Genomic DNA, 16,313 nt, shown 5'->3' on the forward strand with positions numbered 1-16,313 from the left:
AAGGTGAATAATTTCTATTTACGTTAGCAAGATAGAACAGGTAACACTTGACTGACGGCAATTTTATATCTCCGATTAGCTTAATCGGAGTTTAGTGAGAGTCACTTTAATACCCATTTCTATCATCATGGCTTAAATCTAATCGACGATTAACTCACTGGAATTAACCGATCGCATTGATCAGTTCAGCTAATCGGCCAATGCGATTGGTCAATTCCGTTGAGTTAATCGTCGATTAGATTTAAACTGTGATGGTAGAAAATTAATTAATCCATTCGATCGGTCAACGATACGTTTACACGACCGTATTATCTCGGTCGTTTCCGCGCGTTTTCCAGCGATCTGTAGCGTTTACGATCAAGACCACCATGGCATTTCGCAAATTCCGCCCGACTTCGCAACCGGACAGACGCGTTCTTCGTGAACCGCGGGTTAAAAGTCGCGGAGACCCACGCGACCACTTGTGTCCAAGGATTATGTTGGTGAGCGACGCTCGCCATTGTTGGCTCGTGCTCAGCGATCCACAGGACGTGCTTATGGACGCGAGCCCTGAAATTACGTCACGAAGCCGACCGAAACCGAGGGAGGGCCGGTGATCAAGTACAAAGGCAGCAAAACGTACTTGGAATCGCCGCGAGGATGGCAGGATTGCAGGACGGCTGGCCGTGAGTCCTCGTCGAGCGGTATGATGGTGCGTACATTGGCCCTTCTCACGGTCACTTCCATAGTTAGGTAAAACAATCGAGGATCACGGTGCCTCATACGGTATTTGTTCAAGAGGTTTTGCACGACTTCGCGACAGGTTGTCTCGTAGGTGATGCTCAAAGTCTTATACTCGATGTCCGGCCGCAGACAGTTGGCGTAGACCTTGATGGTCGTCTGCAACGAAAATCGAAAGTCACCTATGAACATTTGAATATACGTTGGAAAAAGCAGCTTCATAAAACTACTCTGTAAACTTTATAGTATATAGTGTATATTTACGATATAATAATGTAATCAAATCTTAGAGAATCTCCAGAAAGATTTATGTTAAGAATTATCTTCTAAAAAAAGACGTGTATGCTCATCTTTCGCGCGACGCTGATCAGTATTTGGATAATTTGGATATCAAAGGGAAACGAATGCCACCAAATAATGTGTAATATTTATATTATTATATGGGAAACGTTAAATAAAAGAATATCCAACGATCCTCCCAGGTGCGTCTCGTCGACGAAAAGTCACGTGACCGCGGAAACAATAACATATCTAAGTACGTGGAAAAAAATTAATATCAATTCGAGACTCGTATCTTCATATTAAGCAAGAATATATAATTTTATATGAAGATGCAACTTAGTTACATGAAAAAATCCTATACAGTTCCACTAAAAATGTCATATAAATAATTTTTATGAATTGAAAGGAAAGCATATTAAATAGAAAAAACGATATTTTCAAATTGATACAATTCTTCGTTTGAAGATATCCTCCCAATCCAATATTTTTTCCTCTTAATTCATAAAAATTATTTTTTTTACAAAAATATGATAAATACTGCAGGAGACGTTATTTTCGATTTTTCAGTTATGATTCATTCAGTCATCATTCATCATCTGAGCGAATGTTCTTTTTCCTCCGTGATCTCGTTGCAACGCCGTGATATTTAATTGATAATTTTGTACACGTCGTTAGCAAGTAGATTCTTCAAGCACTGAAATTTATTGTGTATTTTTCGTTAAATCGCCGTAAAAATAATCACGGTCGCGAGTGCAGGGAAGTGAAATGAGTGAAGAGCGACCGACGTGGAACAACAGCTGGTTGCTGGACGGATGCGGAGCTACGGTCTACAGTCTAGATGCAGCAGTGGATTTCGTCGGCAGACCTGGACGGTTAGACGTGACTGGGATGTCAATATGAGCTGATGAGTATACAATTTGAACGCTCAAAAAACGGTCATAATATAAAATGCAAGCTTAGATATAAAAGTCTCATTGATCACTGACGAGAAAAATTAACGATAAGCGATAGAGCGCATTTGCAATACCTAATATTCGTTAGAAAAAAATAAGTCATGTTAAATATTTGCCGAGGCAAAAAATACGCCTAAAAGGAGTAGGGGATGATTCTTTTCGAGTTAAATCCTTTCTGACTAAGTTCGGTAGCAACAGGAAGGAAGACGGCGTTTGGCAGGACGGTAAAAAGTTCCAACGACGCGAGTCTCGACAATTAGTCCATAATTAACTCGGAGACAGTTGGCCACGCGCGCAGCATAAAATGCTATCAACCCTTCAGATACGACCGGTTATGGGGGGGGTTCGCGCGCACCGAAAATAAACCAGACACCAGATCACCCCGTTCGCAGATGCCGCATATGCCAACAATCACACTGATACATCCGCTTTTAGGAGGCACTGCTTGCGGATTTGGGGTATAATAGACATAAATTCGTACTAAGAAAGTTATTAGAAGCCGGCAGGATATATATGAAAGAATAGAAGAAATATGTGCGCGTTTTCGCTAATCAATTTATATTTTACCACATTTCATATAAAATTATACGAGTATGTATATATATGGGTATGTATCAATATTTTTATATATTTTCCTACATATATATTTCAGTTAAATTAAACCTGAGATTTAATTTGATGTTTAAACGTACGATAAAGCGCAGTTAAGTGTTGAAATTCTCATAATAAATCATACGTATCTTTGTACTTCCTAAAACTCGCTCTTCCTAATTCGCATCGCTCCCTTGAACACGAGATATTTCAAATGTAAAGTACCAATGTTACAAATCTATCGAGTGTCAGCTCTGATACGTCGCTGACATATGTTTGCAACGTGTTTACACACAAAGGGTCGTCGAAACTTGACTTTTCGTCGGTAAAGCTTTACGAGCCAGTCGTATGGTTTTATCACCTTGTCGAAAGCCTCTCAACACATAGTCTTTTGCGATCACATGCAACCATGCGATTCGAACGTGCCTGTACATTCGTCCGAGAGAAAGAGAGAGAAAGATTACCGAAGCTCGTATAAATTGGAATCGTTGTGAGAAATCGGAACCTGGATCACGAAATCCAGCTGGATCCGTCCGGATCGGGCTAAGCCTCTTCCGCGCGAAACAAACACGTTTTACGGACAATCGTGAGATTACGTTTTCAATGCGCTCATTACAATATCGACAATAGCGCCTATTACGTACCGGCGCAATCGCGTATTAAGTTGAACATGTCGAGGTTAAATTTCACCTTATTGTGCAACGCCACGGGCAGGTCTGTGTAAAAAGTTGAATGTAAAAAGATTCTCTTGGCCATCTCTCACCTATATGTAGATTCAAATTACTTTTTTACATATTTTGGTGTCGCCAGTTATAATGAAATTCACTTTCAACAGAATTCACGCGAATTTATAAATGCCGCGGGATTCTCGCTAGAATTTAACGACGACTCGGAATCGATGGGGAAACGTGAAACTCTACTTATCAAGTAACACTCCAACGAGGCAGAAGGTACACAATGTCGGTGTAAATATACAACGATCCGGCTGCGAAAAGATTTTCATCTCACGACGAACTTTTCGCGGAAACCTCGTGTATGTAAACGAGATTTCTGATTCAGCGGCTCGAATTCCAATGCGCTTACGTTAATGCCGTTTACGTGGATCGCGCGTGCACCAATCTTCGAGCAGATTTCTTTCCTAAACGTGTTGCGGAGCCGAGTCGAGGTGCAAAGATCGTTATGAATCATCGATTCCGTCCAACAGAACTCGCGGTGTTGCGGTGATGACATTTCTCCTCTTGTTATCAGAACATTTGACATTTGAAATTCACAAAGAAAGAGAGAATATTTATCTCAATTACAGAATAGATTATTTAATAAGTAAAATTGGTGAGAATGAGGCATGCGAAAAAAATTCACGTTCAATTCGGGATTTAATCCTCAAGACTTCGATTAATTTATTGAGACACTGCCGGCATATATTATATTTGTAACTACTCTGCTAAAAATTACACAGAGTACCACCTCGTGAAAACAGTCGGCCGACTGGCGGCTAATGAAAGGGAAAAATAATGTGGAAGCCGAGAGGTGTGCGGGTGTCAAAGCAACGGCTGCATCTCGTCAGGATCGGAAAAAAGGTACGACACCCCGTTACGAAGCTCCAATATCTCGCACCCGGTTATACAGAGCGGACAGAAATATGTCTCGGGGATATTTCGGTGCGGCGTTTTTCGAGTCGGGAGTATCGAGCTCGGTTCGTGCGCGTGCGATTGACACTGTCGTTAAAAGCGCCGCCTTAATGACTTTATCGCCGTAAGTATAACGGAGTGAACGTAACATCAACACTGATACCGAGAAGGAACCGGGGGAGAGAATAATCCGCAACCCCATATTTTTCGAGCTATTTTATTATGTCCCACGTGCGCGCACAGTAAGAACAACTCCTTCCGAGAAGTATATTTATATTTCCGATGGTTATCGCCATAAAATTCACCTTGCACAATGCGTCATGATATCATCGTGCGCTATTCATAAAAACGCGCACGAAGGGGTTTCTAATCGCATGCGGATTGGCTTTCGTGCCCTTGATCTTGCGTTACAGTCGGTAACACAATGATACACTGCCGAGTTCTTTGCCATTGAGATGACGTGACGCGGTTTGTGTGCGTCATACTACTTTGCAGTAAGATAAGGTACATCGAGAAAATGATGAGATGAAAATTTTCAGCAATTTAGCCATTAGAAAAAAACACTCCATGTCCGTTTCGATATTACGGTACATTGTGCAAGGCGAATTGCACGGTGATAACCATCGGAAATGTAAATATACTTCTCGGAAGAGATTGTTCGCTGTAAGTGGAGAGTGCACAAGAGTTGAGACATAATAAAACAGCTTGAGAAAGATGGAGTCGTTGATTACTGACTACCCTTCTTCCTTCTCGATATCAAAGTATCGATGTTATTCTTAAACGCTACGGTTTTCATATATAATGAATATAGAAAGTATCGTATAAAATTATCGTGAAATACGGAGCGTTCTTTTCTCAATGACATTCCTATAAGACCTATTTCATTCTGTAAGACCTGACGATGAGTTTAATCGATTGCCTTGTAAGAGTCATAATTATATATCGCGGATAGGAGAAGTTGTCTGACAACCTCGCTTTTTACACAAGTTATACAAGTCGTGGCGGATTGCCTATAAGGAAAATGGCTGCGCTTTTACGTCGCGCCAATGAGTCGTTCGAGTAAATCGAGGCACTAATGGGAAAACCACGCCGAGGAATTCGAAGAAGCGGAGGAAATACCGAAATCTATCCGCTAATACACCGTATCGAGCACACGGTGCGACAAAAAGCGGGACACGGAATGAGACAGTGGGCGCCATATGTCACTGGATGCTCCCGTAATGAGGGGGTCCAATTTAGCTGGAATCCATAAAAATCTCAAACTCGCTCCTCTCTCGCGAGGGAGGAACCGCTCATTCGTGCGCATAGTGTCGTAACGTGCACGTTCTAAATCAGTAAATTAGACATTGCTCTTTTTTATTTACGCTTCCCACTGTCGGCTCGTTCCGTTCGGCCAGCAGCCATATTGCTGTTCTAAATATAGCAGCCTTTATCACGTGCTTATCCTTATCGGCAGCTCAGTTCGCAATGCTCGCCTAGAAACGTCATCTAGTATACGTCTGCCCATTTCAGAGCAAGGTAAACGACACCTTTCAACGGAAACGGTCTTAAACGAGTTTGCCTTTTTTCCAATTGATAAATAGTTTCATACCTGTGCAATGATTCACGCAGTGAGTTTAAACGTTTATACTTTTTTTTTTGGAAAAGGATGGTTATTAAAGAAGAATTCAATCAATCAAAGAATTCAATAAATTTGAACATTTCTCATATCACTTCACGCATAATTAATTTGGATAAATGTATGATAAATCTACTTGATTAGGAAACCAGGAGTTTAACTGGAAATCAATATCAGCGGACGTCCGCATCTTTCCGAGGAAGTGTGAGTTTGATATAAGTAAATGTGTATTTTAAATATAACGAGAAGGATGACTCCTGAGCCAATTCATTCGGTTTTATTGTTCGCGTTCGCTGGCACGACGCTGTCTATTTTTACTTACTCTCTGGCCGATAAGATGAGCAACGTCGACATCATATTCCGGTCAAGCGGTGAGATAGAATTAAATAACGACGGAATAATTTTACTCCAAGATAAAAACAGATTCCTCGTTAAGTTTAAAAACTGCTAAATTGATCGATGAATTATAGGCGGTGGACTAATCGTGCACTGAACTGTCAACGATACGAACGGTGTAATCTAAGGTCGCGTTCAATTGCTCGAATTACGATAGCGTTGGGAAAAAGAAGTAAAACAAGTAAATTACGCGTCTGCTTGCTTTCGCGCGGAACAATGTAAATCCGTGTGACCGTCTGAAAATTCCACATACGCTCTTAATCATCAAGTCTTGCTGAAATTCGCATAAACCACCATGATTTCCGGGTTTCTTAATGAGACCACTTGCACGCTACCGTAAGAATTTTTAAATCACAGTTATATCGTGACTACACGTAAGCGTGCGCACATACATTTCGCAAACACGTAAACGACTTTTACTGTGTTCTTCCATAAGATAATTTCCTTCACCGAAGTTCCATGATATTCCGTACACTTCGACAATAGATCGACAAACGTTCATTAGGATACCCGAGTGGTCAATAATTTGTTAGTTCAAATGAGTATGAAAATATCATGAGCACCCTATAGATTCGGCATATTCAAGATGGGATGATGTCCGTTCATTTCCATGTGACCCCACGTAACCCGTGAACAGCGGTTTCAATGGCTACTACCTTGTATTGGTGTCCCAGGTATGACCCCCCTGCATAATAAATTTCTTATCCCAGCACTCTATTGAATCTTGCGTCTCTTCTTTCATGCGTGGCACGTGCTTTTCGACCCTCAGCTGCCATTTTTCCTTACGGAGCCTTCAGGTACCGTCGTTACTCGAGCACGTGTCCCTCTCGTTTATCCTCCTCGCGGCTTCCGGTCGGAGGAGTCCAGGTTTAAAACAAAAACTCGCTTCTGAACGGATAGAGAGAGAGAGAGAGCTGTTCTGTATTTCTTTTAAAGGTTCGAAATGCTGCTGGTATAATTATCTACAGAAGCTGATCTAGTAAGCATCACACTGCGATTTCAAAGTGTAAAGCTGTATTTAAATTCATCAGAATATTTTCTTATTTTATTATTGTGTTGTTTTTATTTTGTGGGGTGGCAGATATGGATTTGAATAAAAAATCACACATCTTTAATTTACGAGATGTACATATTTTTATATTTACTATGGCCTTCCGGTATCTTATACCGTGTTTTGTACCGTTATTGTTGTGTGTAATATTCGTAAACATCTTTAAAATCTTTTCTTAATTGTTTCTCTTATTATTATTATATATCGCTGATATGCATAGTCTTTATGTTGATATTATAATAAGATAAATTAATTTATCTTCCCGAAATAATACAGGGAAAAAGAAAATTGAGTGTAATAAATAGAAATAAACTACACGCGCGATAATTTGTATCGGTGCATAGTTCGAATATCCATTTGATTTGCCTGCTTATCAGCTACTAAAACTCCGCTACACCTGCAACACGTGGTAACAGAGACGTTGCTGATCGCATATAATTCGACCGGCGGATCACGCGGTCTCATTATTGGCCACCTTGAACATTGTCAGCAGATAATATAGAATTACCAGGTTGTCGCCGGTTTGAATTAATTCGCCGATCACATCGCACTCGCCGTCGCGACGGCGGCTGAACACTCGCAGCGATTATTAACACGCAGGGGAATTATTAACGACACTTTTCCCGAGAGACGAGCCTCCATTGTAACCTCCGTAACTGAAATTACCGCTTCACATACAATTGTCGCCGTGTATTCAATTATTCAATTAAACGCGCGACTACAATTCAAGCTCGCGATCGCCATGTAATTTCCAACAATTCTGCCGTGCCGACAAATTGCTCGTTACATTCGATAATTTCATGCGATGAGGTCCGGACGCAGTCGTTAGATCTAGGACCCTGTGATTGATCCGCACACAATCGCCACTCTCTCCGTTTCCCCGGGTCCCACGTAAACCGTCCTTTCAGGATCACCCGCTGATCCACCGATCTGATCTATTGCATAGCGCGAGTCCGCTGAGAAACCTCTCTCTCGTATGGTGCGGATATATCTCCTGCGGGTTCTTACTTTCGCGCCACTTTCCCGGCGCGAGACAATGCTCGCCACGAAAGCTATGGGAGACTTAATTGTTACCGAACGAAACACATTTCGCACGCTCGGTGGAAAAGCATGTGACTGGAAACCGCTGGAGGCGAGGACGGGCCGACTGCGACTTTCTGGCAGGACGTCACCCGTGCGACTTTTGCTTCCCCTGTGCGGCGGAACGTCGCACGACCCGGTTTACATAACTCCGATCTATAACATGAATAACTGTCGTGGATTGGGTAATGAGCTCGTTTCTGCGAATACGCGGATGTTCTGCCTGGGAAATCGCGGCGTTTTCGCCGACAGGAACGCGGCCTGCGGAAAATCATTTCTGTCATGGCTGGCTGTCACCGTCGTCGGATAGGTGGCTTTTAAGCGATTACGTTCGCTAGAACGAGAAAGCGTTAAATAAGCACATTTAGAAAGGTAATTATCCTGTAGTAATAAGTATCTTTGTTACAGTGGTTCCGGTAAAATGAGAAAGATCACTTTGCAACTGCACTTTATATCACATTAGGACATCCGTGCTTTGACTCTTAAAAGTCTGTTACTTTTTCTTTCTTTGGTTTAACAAAGTAAAAGCTGTTTCATGTTAAGATCACTTGATATTTTTATCTTATATATTAGTACACGTACCAAGTGACTTTCTTTAAATTTACTCAAAGAGTAAATGAGTTTCGAGAATTTTATCGCACAATAAATAATAACAGGCTATCTCTTGCGAAGTTAATTTCATTTTCAAGTTACTTGCGCGGAACGAGATAAGATTAATTAAAAATGATATTTTTCCTACCACCGTAGGAGCTTAATTGGCGCACATAATTTAAGCTTCGCACATAACGAACTCGTATTTTTTTACCCTGAAAGCCCCCTATCTGCTGATAGCGTGAAGGCGCCGGTTTTCACGGTCCCTCTCGTCGGGAAGAGAACGACGTTAAATCGAGCGTGCCGAGGAGTTCAGCCACGAAGCCTCTGAACCCGATACCCCGGGGTCAGGAATTCCTCGCGAGGGTCAATCGCTGTCACTTGCCCGAGTCAAACATTTCGAACAGGCTGATCAGGCGCGACACCGGTAACTGTTTCTTCTCCTTTTCTCCCAAAGTATCGTCAAATTGCTTCGCCAACTTTCAAACGCCTGCGATACCTCCGACATTGATCGCTTTATACTGGCCGAGTCGCAGCGATGTTCCGTGAAAATTGAAAGAGCTCATTAAACATAGAAACTTATTGCTTCGGTTTACAGCCCGACATCCTCAATTTGCACGAAACGGAACTATTAAAACCGGAATATTACTGCAACATTGTGCGCGATTTATGTTCTATTTCCACGGAACAGTAAACTGTTGCATTTGGGTTATAAAATTGAGGACGCTACATCGCATGATGTTGATGGCAGTAATAATGATGACGAGGCAGTGCCATGTAGTGTGGGTCAAGATTATCCTGCGATCTCCTTTACGGATTACCGTTGTAACGGCAGATTTATTCACTTCCATTTTATCGACAGTGCTTTCATCGTTTCATAAATCTTGGTAGGAGGTATTGTTGAAGAGAGCCGTACACAGAAACCATATGATGACTGACTGTCTCAAACGGGTTGTCTCGTGTTCGTATTAATTGGCCCGTGACAGATGTCCGATGATGCGTCCAACAATGTTGACATGAAATAACAAACTATATATAACGCGTGCAGGCATCACGTTATTTCCTTTGTGTAAACTTTTTCTAAAAGAATCCTTCACTTATTATTCGTAAAGAAAAGCAAGTAAGAGCCAGATCGTCTTTTCTGGCGGTAAATTTTCGAATATTATACAAATTTTTTATTCGGATCTTTCGATCCTAATTTGGATCCTTCCGACGATATACAAAAAAGAAGAAAAAGAAAACTATACAAATAGATAAATTTATCCTCAGAATATATAAAAAACAATAAAAAGTCATAGTCGCTGATGGTTCCACAAGACTGTATTAATCGGCGGTTGTAATTGCTCAGGCGTGAGAATGTCTGCTATCTTTATTAATAAGTTAACCAATAATATTGTATAACGTACAAAAGACAAATGCTAAAAACATTGGCTTATCAAGCGGGCATCAACTCCTCAATCTAATTATTCCTAAATAAATATTAGATAAGGATCATACATTAAGGCTGTTTTTTGAAACGTTTTATAAAAAGCATTTCGGATACGTATCTTTCAATATAAGGATATTCTCGGTCTAAAACTTCGATATTATCTCAATCCAATTCATATCCTTTCAATTTATGTTCGAAGGCAACTTCTTCACTTATATCACCTCGTTCTCTTTACGACGAGACCCGCATAATTTTTCCAGTATGAATTTTTTCACGAAACAAGAGCTAAGACTGATTCGATCCGTGTGTGCACTCCGCCGTGAATCACATAGGCGAGAAACAAAGAGCCGTACTTGCAGCGCGACACGCAAGTTGAAAACCACACGGAAGTCACATCAGTCTCAGATGACCAGCGAGCTAAGACACGCGTATGGATAAAAGCGTCAGGCGACGCCGTATTTACGCACGTCCGATGACACGCACTGCATCTCTAACGCTCTACGCTCGCACGTTCCGATAAGAAGCCGGTGGCGCGCAAGACCACACGCGTGCCTTCTCGATTTCGCCGGTCGAAGGACCGTGTCCGGCCGTGGATGTTCGAGTGGCTGACAATCGACACCCGTTTCCGGTCGTTCTGCCGAACACAAAGGACCCCCGATGTCCTCAAGGGAAGAAAAGGGGGCACGTGCCCTCATCGCGTGCCCTGCTTTTACAGGCTCGGGACCTATGTTCCTCGCAATGTGTTCTCGGTACACAGAATATAATACGGCCGTGCTGGAAAGCTTCCTTCCTGCGAACGCGTCGTCGCGTAAGCTCCTTCTTCTGGTGCCATATGGCATCGGGGCTTCTTCAAGATGAAAGCGAAACCGCACGTTACTCATTGCACGGATGAGTGCACGCGCGTGCCGTCACGAGGATGCAATTCGCGTGATAGACGTGTCAGGAATAAACACCCGTCTCTCCAGCCGGAAGCTCCAGCTCAAACACTTTTCGTCAATTGATCTAACGATCAGCAAAAGATGTCCCCTCAACAAAATTCCACGACTACTTCACAGACTTCTCTTCCTTCGTTACTGGAACATACAGATTTAATAGATACATTGATTGTCGCATTTGAGTTGCATCAAGGCCCCCTCGCATATTTCCGGCACGCTCAATGTGTTATTTAAATTCCATCCGTATCAAGATTCAAAAACAAGTTGATAAATTAAGGGAAAATTTACTCGGTCTTATCGTACGTATCTATTTTCGTAATGACGTGCTTATTGTCTCTATTCGGACGAGTTGAGCCTGCAATGACATGCACGTTGCATTATGCAGCGGGCAAATCAGATAAGTACGTTATGCCATAAATTACACGGAAGCACGAGCGGTCGAATTAAGTGCGAAGACCGTGAGGGAAGTACTGCGCAGCGTTTTCTCAAGTGTGTGTGGAAAATCATCATCTCCCATCGCCAGTTCACTGTTTCATGTTTACCAATCTTAATCTTACTAAATTCCTGTGATAATTTTTCTAAAATACGAAAGAATAGGCAAAAAGTGTTCCTGATATTTTTTTGCAAATTATTGCAAACCACAGGATACTACCGAGTCAATTGACGACCGGTGGTAGTGCCAGACAGTTTTATTTTGACCCCTTTTTACGCGGATGGGGTGTGTTGCAGCGGGTCGACGGAACATGGATCGTTTTCGAGTTTACATCCTGTCGCTTCTTAAAAGGCGGAACGGACGTGGTGTCGCGTGCCGACTTTGCGTTTTTAAAGGCGTAAGACAGCTGACAAAGTTTCCTTTTGCGAAAAGAGTGTCGCACTGCTCGCTCCAAGTGTTCATTCAATTATTTCACAGAACAAGCGCGAGCATTTTCCAAAAGTATGATAATTTTTTATTTTTCCACAAAGAGTTACAAAGAGGTTAGAAAAAAATGCTAAATCCAAGTAAATAATTATTTCAATACTGCATAGCAAATTTTTACTTTAATTTAAATCGGATTAAATAAATTTTACTGAAATCAAATAAATATTACTTGAATGCGGAAAAAAAGTGCTACATTTTAGTAATATTGGCTTAATTTAAGTAAAAACTTGCTATGAAGTCTTATAGTAATTATTTATTTGAATCTAGCACTATTTTTCTGCTTAGAAATAGAAAGATACCGTAAAAAATGGAATATAGAGAAATGCAGAAGTAGAAACGCCCCCATCGGGAAACTCTGCCACTTTGCATAAACCATATTTTATTTTGCGCGAATTTTAACACCATCGTGCTCTCGATCTCCGGTTCATTAAGTGGCAATAAAACCGTAATTACATATGCATAGCAGAATAGTTTCTTTTCACAGGATACGCGAAAGCGGCGCTTCTCCCCCGAGAAACGTTACATTGCCACAGGCGAGCAATTACGCTCATGCGTAATGTTGCTTTGTACACGCTCAATGTAGCAATTTAGCAACTTTCATAAAACGAATGTTAAGAGACTTTGACGTGGTTATCCGCGGCAGAATTGTTCGTACAATTAGGCAATTAATCGAGACAAATAAGGAATCATTTGCAATACACGCGTTATTTATGCAAATCAATAACGCATACGGAATTGAAAATGTGCTACAATTATCGTCGTTGTAGACATTAATTATAGGAAGTTTCAACATCTAAAATATAATGTAAGAGACTGAGCACAAAATAGAACGAACATCCTACTATTTCTTTACTTCCTCTCTCATGCCATTACAAAACTGTCCATGTTACTTAACCCCTCCAGTATTTTCTCCTTTCCCAGTCCCACGCATCTCGAGAATCTGGATTAGCCGCTTATTTACATGTGTACGAGTACGTTGTTTTGGTTACTCGTATTTGCCACTTTAACCTGGCGCAGCACACCAAGGCAACAGGAGGTCGGTGACAGAGCATCGCCGTATAATTGGTCCTTCCTCTCCTGCTGATTGTTTTAAACGAGAACAACTCGACCAACTTTAAGTCCCCTGTTACCACCAACACGCGCGCGATTATTAGCGACACACTGCCGCCATGCGTGGAACGTTCGCATCCGGTTCGTAGAGTGTGGTGGAGCGACAAAGCGCCTCTCCTATGCCGGCCCATAGACACGACTCTAATCACATCAAGCGTGACACGCTAGCGATCTCTTGAAATAGGGAAACAAGCATAGTTACTTGCGACTCTTCGAACATCCGCTTCTTAAGCGGAAGACAAATTAAAGCGTAATTGCGATCTCCTTTCGTGCGTCCGTATACCGGTTTACATGATTTGACCTTTAACTGATTGAACTACACGCGTCAAACATATTTGCGAGAGAGAATGTTGATCTGTAGATTATTAACAAATTTTATGTTAAAATAATATGTACTTTAAATTACATACGATTATATTTCCTTATATCAAGGTCGCGAATTTACTTTAAGAAAACAAATCTATTTCTAATTGAAAAAAATAATAAGATTATCATCGTTGATAATATGCATTTCAGCTGAATAGGAATATCGGTCGTTGACTGTAACTCAATGTAAATATAAACTTCGTTTAAATTGAATGATACTCGCGCGCTTACATACATCAGTTCAGTGGCTTAAATTTAGATTCGTGATTAGTCACGGTTTATAAGCGGAAGTATTAAATTTGAGTTCAATTAAATGCGTCTCTATTTGAAGTGTGGAAGACCAGCATAAATATCCAGACGCATGATTACACCAAAATGTCTTTAATGTTTCTCGAATTCCAAATCGCGTTTAAAGCACGTTGAACATTTTTTCAAGTGCAAGTCAATTGGTTTTAAACATTTCTTTTTCTTGACAACGGTTGATGAGTTAACGTTCGGGAACTATTTGTATAACTTTTACGATTTATTCGCCCGCATAACGTTGTTATTTGTAAATTCAGCCTAGGTACAGAATGTTTTTCTAGTTTATCTGGCGCCGGCGACTAAGTGATAATATATCTTCCACTTCTAAAGTGTTTAATGTAGTGCAATAACGTACAGGCTGGGACCCGTTGCCGGACAGTGCTTCCTTCGTGTACGCGACACGCGTGCCGAAACATCCATTAAAGCCTTTCGTCTGCTCTCAAGTGTTGGAGACATAGAGTAGCCGTGGTGGTTTATGTTCGACATGAAAGATCTTCTGTAATTTATCGTGTTGTGTGATACGCCTTGCCGAATATTTTACGCTCTAAAGCGTAACGTGTAAAATATCCCCCTTAATATTTAGAAATGTTCGATATCTACATTATGTGTGTGTGTGTGTGTGTGTATATATGTGTGTATATATAATAAAAATATACATATATACATATAACATAATACATATAATGTATATATACATATATATAATTCTCTGCAATTGCATTCTGGTTCAAACCGTTGTCAGGAAAAGGTAGTCTCCAATTTCACGAAAATATCCGCCAATGAAGTGGTAAACTCGGCATAGAGGGGGAAATAAAGAAAAACTGTGCCATTTCTTTTCCCGATACGTATCGAGGCGATATTCGACGGTAGTGTATAATTTGCTCGCAATATCTGATTTTTCGCAGTGATACGGGCTCGCGGGATAATTCGCGGGAGTCACGAAAGGGCTCGCGAAGGGAACGCGGTCGTGCATCCGCGCGCGCACAATCACGGTCGCCGCTTTTCTTTGTCCTGTTCTCCTTCGACTTTCGTCCAATCACGTCGCCACGCTCCGTATCTTGGCCGCCAACTCGCCCTTGTTCCCAGTCAATGCACCGACGAAGTCTTCCGTTGGACGCACACCTGACCGCGGCTAGCATAACCGCGACGATAACGCCGAGAAGGGCGGGTTATCTCGAGTTAAAGTGCGGGGGTTTCCATGAATAATGCAAAGTCGCGCCAGGAGTCGCACGCCATGAAATTTATACAAAGAGGGCTTAGATTCATCGATTTCTCGACAACAACAATTTGTTCCACACCGCTCGGTTCTATTTCTCCGTAGCAAAATCAACGCGTTATGATAACGTTATGATAATATTATAACATAATCTCTTATAAAGTAAAGAAGAGATTCGAATCGTCGATCGGAAATGATTTATTTAGAGCCAATTGAGCGGTTTGGCCAAAAAATACAAAATATCATTTTCTAAAGATTTTGCGAGTCTCTATGTGTACTGTTTGTATGTGTATAACGTATAATATGTAATATCTGATATAAACTGCGTATAATATGTATATATCTGATATATATCGTCAGATATGTACGACATTTACATTTGATATCTATATCAAATATATATTTATATCTGATATATTTATCATTATACTAGAGACAGGTCATTTGAATAGGGCCTTCATGTATGTTTCGATCAACTCCCAAATACGGATTCCCTCGCCCGAAAAGCCGTTGTGATCCGAGATTATTGTTTGCGAGTCGAAAAAGGCAAACGACGAAACGCGATGACGTTCCGTTTCATTTAACCCATCCTTTTGACTTCACTTGACCAAGTGTCAATAAGTCGTGCGCCACCGCGAGAGTGAAATCCGCCACAAGAAATCTAACCTTAGGTTATAATTTCTCCCCACTCGGTGAATTCCAAATAAATCGAAAAAATTTCACCTGAATTTCCTCAATTATCGTGATCTTTAATATTTATCTTCATGGACAACGAGCGATTATCCGAAGCAAACGTTAAAAGCAGAGAAAGTTATTTACCGCCGTTTGTGCCGTTCATTTGGTCATCGCTGGGGGTTCGAAAAACGCAGGTGCAACGTGCACCTGCATTCGACGTGTTCCTTTTTGTGCAGTCGTAACCATACCTATATATAGGCTGTCGAACGCCGTGAGACTTCGATGAAGTATATCTTACCTAACTATTTCTAGAGGTTCGCAGTAAAACTAATATTGGTGTCGTAATAACTTGCGAGGGTGTTCGACGGGTTCATTGCACCGGAAGTGTCGTGTTCGTGCTTTAACTCTTTCGTCGCGGTCATGAAGAACTTCGGAATTGAGGCAGTTTGT

The 16,313-nt window shown here is 41.3% G+C and overlaps 1 protein-coding gene across 1 annotated transcript in view; it reads right to left on the reverse strand.

Moving 5' to 3' along the window:
* The window catches only part of LOC106743886, a 38,212-nt gene that overhangs the window by 4,914 nt on the left and 16,985 nt on the right, over positions 1-16,313 (reverse strand). Inside the window, exon 3 of the mRNA XM_014618134.1 lies at positions 623-879. Coding sequence (XP_014473620.1) covers positions 623-879 — 257 coding nt within the window. The remainder of the gene's footprint in view (positions 1-622; positions 880-16,313) is intronic.

The sequence above is a fragment of the Dinoponera quadriceps genome, unplaced genomic scaffold, assembly GCF_001313825.1.
Source record: "Dinoponera quadriceps isolate SergipeBrazil2010 unplaced genomic scaffold, ASM131382v1 scaffold1070, whole genome shotgun sequence".
Taxonomy (NCBI): Eukaryota; Metazoa; Arthropoda; class Insecta; order Hymenoptera; family Formicidae; genus Dinoponera; species Dinoponera quadriceps.